This window comes from Penaeus japonicus, unplaced genomic scaffold, assembly GCF_977035675.1.
Source record: "Penaeus japonicus unplaced genomic scaffold, GWHDUDI00000001_assembly GWHDUDI00000037, whole genome shotgun sequence".
In the NCBI taxonomy this organism is placed as follows: Eukaryota; Metazoa; Arthropoda; class Malacostraca; order Decapoda; family Penaeidae; genus Penaeus; species Penaeus japonicus.
Window position 1 is genome coordinate 3,126,577 of NW_028234439.1, and position 7,385 is coordinate 3,133,961.

General features: G+C 34.9%; 1 protein-coding gene across 1 annotated transcript in view; it reads right to left on the reverse strand.

The window, feature by feature from the left end:
- Positions 1–838: 838 nt before the first annotated feature.
- Positions 839–7,385, reverse strand: part of LOC122258539 (transmembrane channel-like protein 7) — a 35,700-nt gene continuing 29,153 nt past the window's right edge. Inside the window, exon 13 of the mRNA XM_086532187.1 lies at positions 839–7,385. This exon is cut by the window's right edge and continues 129 nt beyond it. Within this exon, the coding sequence (XP_086388313.1) occupies positions 7,216–7,385 (170 nt within the window). The 3' untranslated portion in view covers positions 839–7,215.

The following is a 7,385-nucleotide window of genomic DNA, read 5'->3' on the forward strand; positions in this document are numbered from 1 at the left end:
TTACTGGTGATTCCATCTTCATCCCTTATACTTTTGGATTTATAGAGACTTAAGAACATCTAGGAAGGTAGATTCTATACGATTGAATTATCTGCATTCCAAAAATAAATTTAAAGTTGAAAGTTTAGCCATTCTGTATTTAGAAATGACATTGTTATAGTTGAAGTGAAAGCTGTATGAAGCCTTTAACCCATTAGGAGCGGATGGTATGATTTGGTGCAAAGGCAGAGTCGGTGATAGACGTGGATGGCACCATGCCAGACATGTAATTCAGCTATCCTACTGCACAGACCTTTTTTTAATACCGCGACCAATGGGTTAACCTGTTAATGACGGGTGACTAGATATCACGTCAAGTGGTGGCAGCGTCAGCTGCTGGTGACGAGATATCCTGTCGTGGCTATCCTCCTGGCTGGTGCTCTGGGTGACCGGGTGTATAGTGCTTGGCTGTGGCCAGTGTGGGTGAGAATCTTGAGGTCTAAGGCTAATGTTTTTGAAATATCCCAGTGTTTCGACCATTTGGAGCCAAAATAATCAAATTCTGTTTGGCCAATATACACATAATCCCATCCACTTTTAAGTTCACTATTCATCAATGCCAGTTTCTGAATAGCCAATTTAAACTTTAAACAGTATCAGGAAAACATACCAGTAAGACCTGTGGATGTTCAAATTTAACTGAAGTTCAAATAGAAGTGCACTGGTTCTTTAAACAACAATAACTGCATTTTTGAACATTTCATATCCTGTAAATGATACCCAGAAGATAGCTTTCGCATGTAATTCATTCTTCAATTTTAGAAACTAAAGGTAAATATATAAAAATAATAAGAGCTCATCAAACTTCAAAAATTTATTTATGGACGTATATAAAACACAATTGACTTAGGATTCTCACAATACAAATAGAAATTCATACAGTCTAAAAAACAGTATAGGTACATGGGAAGCATAAAACACAATGCAGTTTCCAACTCTGTTGATTATGTGTGAGATTACCAGGAAATCCACTATTTATCCATTCCCCATAATCATGTCTGACCATCATCATCACAATTTGGTTTATAAACTATAGTAATAAAACAAACATAATAACAAAGACACTATATACATAAAAACATTCTGCCAAGACGAACCATAAGAACGAATATGCTGTGATAATGATATGTTGCAATTCCACATGGAGAAACATGAATTATAACTGGTAAACGGCTCTGATGAGTGAAAACTGAGGTCTATAAGGGATACATACATCAAGGTGAAATGTATTACAGAAAACCTACCAATAACAATGAACGGAAGTTTGGCACAAATGGGAAAAATATAACGCGAGAATAAATATTTGGTTCGGGAATGAACCGATAAATTAGACAATTAAAAAAAAAGCAATACTGTATTAACAACCTTGTATAAATGACTCCTTGAGAGAACTTTTTAAACCTAAAAAAATAATAATAATAATTTACTGTAAAATCAGTGTTCATCCTTACAGTAAAATCATTAATATTTGAATTTAAAAACAATACCATCACACAAAATAAAAAACAAACATCCACTATCCGATTATTTCTTTAAAAATGGTGGAACATTAAATGAAAGAACATACTTATTTACTGGCAAGCAGTGCAAATATTTACTAACATTCCATCTGGTCATGTCATCTAGTCTTTTTACAATCAATATGCATGCTTAAGTGTATACAAAAATCACCTGAAAAAAGGGAACATGATACAGTTGGCCCTCGGTATCCGCGAGGGATTGATTCCAGATCCTTCACAGATGCTCAAGTCTCGTATAAAAATGTAGTAGCTTTGGCAAATAACCTTCAGACAGCCTCCTGTGTACTTGAAATCGCCTCCAGTCTACTTATAGTAACTCATGCAATGGAAAGAGTTATTACATTGTATTGTTTAGGAGGTAATCATGATGACAAAAATAAGGTGAATATATTCTGTATAGACACAAGCACTGTAGCCCTAACTACACAGCACACATAAGCAACACTAATATTTTCCTTCTTTCGATAATTACATTGCTTTCATTTAGTGATTTGAAAAAAAAAAAAAAAAAAAAGCAAAAAGAAGAAAAAACTATATATTTTTTTCTAATTATAAATAGAGAAAATATACATTAATTACAGCAACAAGTGCTGGAGAGAGACTGAGGATCTGTAAAATTGGGAGGCTAAAGATGGGGTATGTCTTTTTATTCATGTGGATTCAGCTTGACATGTCATGCTTTTATTTTTATTTTTTTTTAACTTATACATTTATTAATTCACCATCAATCCCCAGTTGATTAAATTCGTGGATATGGAGGGCTGACTGTACATACACAAACACAACGGTCTAGTATCTGTAATGTGATTACAAGTTACATTAGTTTTCCCACACAGTCTTCCCTCTCATTTTCACATTTGAAAAAACATTCACTCAACCCAGAACTCTCCGCGAGAATTCAGTGGGAAATCCATTTATACTACATGAAAGGGATTAGTGTAGACAGCAACATTTTCCACTGCTATGCTTGAAATTATATGCAAGATAATACAAAAACTGACCCACCAATATGAAAGAACTTTGCTGAACCCCGAGAAGAAAACTATATTCCATGGGTTAAAACCTTCGGGGAATTCTCTTACGAGGAGTAAATTCAAAATCATAAAGCTACTACCTATAAGTAATTAATATGTCTTCTTCATTCAATATAATTACATAACGAAATCTATCACAAGTAGATGATGATCTAAAATTACAAGCTAGAACACATTCACCTAATATAAGTAAGAGCTCAACAGTGTTACTGGGTAACAAATATAAGAGAAACTTATATCTATATAACCTTACTATTGAGATTCATATATACCTTTTTAAACTTTTAAATTTTAGACAACAGATAGCTCATAACTGTGTACTGGACACACTAGTTTATATATATATTTATATATTACAAGTATATCAAATGTGTACATTCACAAAGGACTATTATTCCTTTTGTCCCTTTAATCACGAGGAGGTCAAGAATATTCTAATTCAATCGAGGGTCAATCCGTACTAAAAGAGTATGTAAAAGACACATAAAACTGGCTTTTAGGAGATTCTCAAAGTACTATTGTTGCAATCAAAATAAATTATTTGTCTTTTTTTTTGCCCTATCCAACAACATAACCCCTAAGTGCTTTCCACATAAACTCTTGACCTCTTCCACATACGGTTACAATATCAACCACTGCTTTCCCATTCTCATGCCAAAGCAAACCAGAGTAGCCTTACACATTCACAAATATTCATGCAAACACACACACAGACACACATTATTTGTTATCTTCGGATAAAAAAGAAACACTCCAGCGAGGAACGTCAACATAGGCTTTCAACCTCGAACACCTTTCTTATATGAGATAATCATGATGCTTGTAACCAAAATCTTAGTCCTTTATGGAAATGATCAACATAATACTGCCTTGAATTACATAAAGTGAAAAAATATCACAGATGAGTAAATTAATCAAAAAAACACTCAAAAACAAATGCCAACCTTTGAGAATACCTCTTGTTGATACTCCATACATATCTCTACTTCTTCCTCCATGTATTTGGAGCATACTTGCCTCCTACTATGCTTAATAATATGTCCAAGCTTAAAGCTGAAAATAAATAAGGTGCAACAGAGATTCTCATTTCTTGCAAACTCTTCCTCTTGCACGGACCATATTCATCATGATTTCGGGGTATCACAGAACTCTACGGTTATCGTTGTCATTGCCTGCAAGATCTACCTCGGGCCTTACTAAGAATCAGCTCACGTTCCGAGACACCAGTGGAAACGGCATTTCGTTATGCCTTTTTGTAACAGTATCAGCTTCTTAAAAGACTACATGTTTTCTTAAATAAATCATATTATATAGAATCAACTGCTTGAACTGGCCTGTTTTTTGGTAATAACAATGAATTAAAAGAGGGAATGTGTGTCGGTATAGAAAATAATCATTTCCAAAGAACAGTGTCCTATAGACATCAAACTCAGCCTCCCATTCCATGCATCTAGACTTCCTATAACCATGAACCGGTCCACGCACCTATGCTAATGCCTCTTCTATCTTCACTTTCTCACTATTGGCAGTGTTTACAAACCTGAAACTTGTAACTATGAACATGTGGTTGGTAGCCTTTTGTGGTGAGGCTTGCTTGCTTGCCTGCCTCAAGCATTAATCCTGTTGACATGAATACCTTTTTTTATTTTCTGACTACTATATCGAGTAAATCAATTCATGTATGCTACATCAGATAATTTTTTTTTTTTATAACTGACAGCTGAGCACCACAAAAATCATCCACTTACCACAAATAAGGTAATTTACTTGTTTTTATCATACCTGTATAACATCAATTCTCACCGTTAATATTCCAAAGGCAATATGCAGGCAGTAGACTGAAAGAGGGAGCTACCTGTAGAATTGTAGATGAAATTACAACTCTCCATATTTAATTTCAATTGAGCTCTTCCCCTTTTCAACAGGTTGACGGAAATTATCCTCTACGCTATGTGTTCTGACTAAAACTATTAATATTGAGTGGAATGATGCTCTTCAGCTATTCTGCCAGCTATTGGTGTTTGTGCAAGACCCTATAGACTGAGAATATGGGTTGGTTCTCATCAAAACAAAAAGCACAAAGACGATGGTTTCTATGTGACTTGACGTACCTATTTATATGTATGTATATAAATATTTTGTTCAAAATTGGGCTTCATATTAAAACAAAGACAAAAAAAAATCAACCATTGGTGCAATTAAACACCACTTTTCCAAATTAACAAGTCTTTACATTTACAAACTCAACTTTTGCCTATTATTTCTAACTTAGCGAGAGGTGCGTTCTTTCCATATAGGTAATATTCATAGTGGTGTTGAGTTCATAGATAGGATCTTATATTTACTAATATTGGCACTGATTACTGGGCTCTACTGTACATCGCTTTGGAAAATATCACTTACTACAAAATTAGAATTAAGTACCATATCTAATACTTGTGCTGAGGGAAAGATACTTAGACTCGGATTGAAGCGAATCTCCTCTATTCCGTGCCTGGTCAGGGATATACGAGTTCTTTAGGACTACCATTTACATTCTTTGGAACAGAGACACATACTCTTCTAAAATCCCCAAGCCCTGCATTACATGTTGGTAAACTGCACGCACAGTAACTTTAGTTTGTGAACAGCAGCAAGTCGCTCACTGCTTGAACTTTGCCGCCCACTCCCAGAAACGGGTGGGACGTAAGAGGGGCCAGTATACCCGAAGAGCAAATTTACACTTCTACCTCCCCTGCCATTCTGTGAAATGGATACTTATTATATATTTTGATATCTAAGAAAATATGTTTCTCCTGCCTTTATGTACAGACTGAAACTAGAAGTTACTATGCATACTGATGACGTTCGAGTTTCAACGACTGTTGCATACTAATTTTAGTGGAATGAGGAAATGTTACAAAAACCTCACACTCAGCCTGAGTAGTTTAAATATGGTTTGCAACACTACTGGAGCTTAGAAATACCATATATTGTATATACACATTTAGGTAAATTTCAGCAAACATGAAAAAACAAATCTACTGTATAAAGGCATTGAATCATTGTGTGCTGCAGTCTTTCACTTGCTACAATTACTGAAATATTCTGACATGAGATGCTCTACATATGACTAACACTTCTTATTGTCTCAGTATCACTGACAGCATGGACACTGGTGGTGAGCTACTTTGATTCGGAAAGATGAAAACATCCACAGTGAAATTCTGATTACTTAGAATGGAGTTTTTTGTCTTTTGTTTTTTTAAAGCAAGACTTCTAAACAGCTACTTGCAGTAATAAAGCTCTTTCTTGTCTTTTAAGGATTTGGGAAACTTTTTCTATGAGTCATGACCATGATCATAAAGCTGGAAGCTAGAATTTAAAGTATAGTTTAATCTCTACCTTAATACTTCTTCCATATATTCAATACACCTTTATACCAACAAAAGCCCATCAACTTGTTGAACTGAAAGACAATTACATAAATTCATCTCTTTTCGATAACTTCAAAACCATATGATTCTTATCTAAATAATGAATAAAACTACTATTCAACCTTCTCACAATCTCAGGAATAGCCCACTGGCCGATTTTTGCAACTTTTATTGCAATTAAAGAATGCTGTTCTCGCAGGCTTAAGTATATAAGCTCTCACTGATAATAGAAAATCTGTATGTATCACAAGAACATGAAATAAAAATTACACAACCCTTCTGTAAATTACGTTTAACAACTCCATTTACAATTAAGTCTAAATCTCTGAATTTCACCTTTTTCTTCCCAAATTGAAAAAAATTCAAGTTACAGCGACTTTTGCCAAACCATGGGAGTAAATACATTTACAGTAGTTTGACTTTGAAAAAGAGTTAACTTCCTAAAATCCCGGGTAACAGCCATATTTGTGAAATCAAAAATACAAACAGCAAAATCATTGCTTTGTGAAAATGTTTAAAATGTTTAAGACGTCCTGATACCAACAAAAGAAATATCAGAACATAACAGATCTACCTGAGAAGTAACACAACATATACAAACTCAGAAGAGTAATGCAAGTGTGACATAAAACAATTGTACTCAACTATTCTCCAAATTTTTGTCTGTTGATAATGCAAGTCTGCCATGGAAATGGGTTTGTATCACAACCATCACAATCTTACACCTGCCTAAATTAATGCAAATGTAAATTCATGACTGAAAAATAATTAAAGATAAATAAATGACATAACAACAACAACAACGAAGATCAGTATCTACTGAGCAATAAAACCCTGATTAAAAAAAATAAAAAAAAGTTGATGATAATAAATAAATATAACCATCCAGTTCTACTGACTTTCTCGTCCATTAAATTAGATGCAAAATTTTTCATGGTTATATACACGTATATTGCAAATGGGGCCTTGACCGCGTATCCTTGACCCGTGTTGATGTCTTCCAAAGACCTGTTTTCCCACTCCCCACTTGCTGGAATTAGGGAATTAAATGTGACACACTATCTTACCCCCTGCATCATTAATCTATGTATCAATGTGCATATATGTGTGCACAAGTGTGTGGCTGTGTTTATGTGTGCACGTATATGTATGCAAATATCTGGATATCTGCTTGTTAGAATGAAAACCAGCTACCTAGATGCAACCTTAGGCCTCTAGAGTCTGGTCGTTACTGTGACCTGTCTCTTCCTCTGTGCTCCGCGAAGACCGAGCTGCTTCCTCCTCCTCCGTCGTTTTCTTAATCATCTGATCAAGTCGCGTCAGAAGGAACTGCTTATCGTGGCCTTCGAGGATCAGCTGATTCTTGAGGAGTGCAA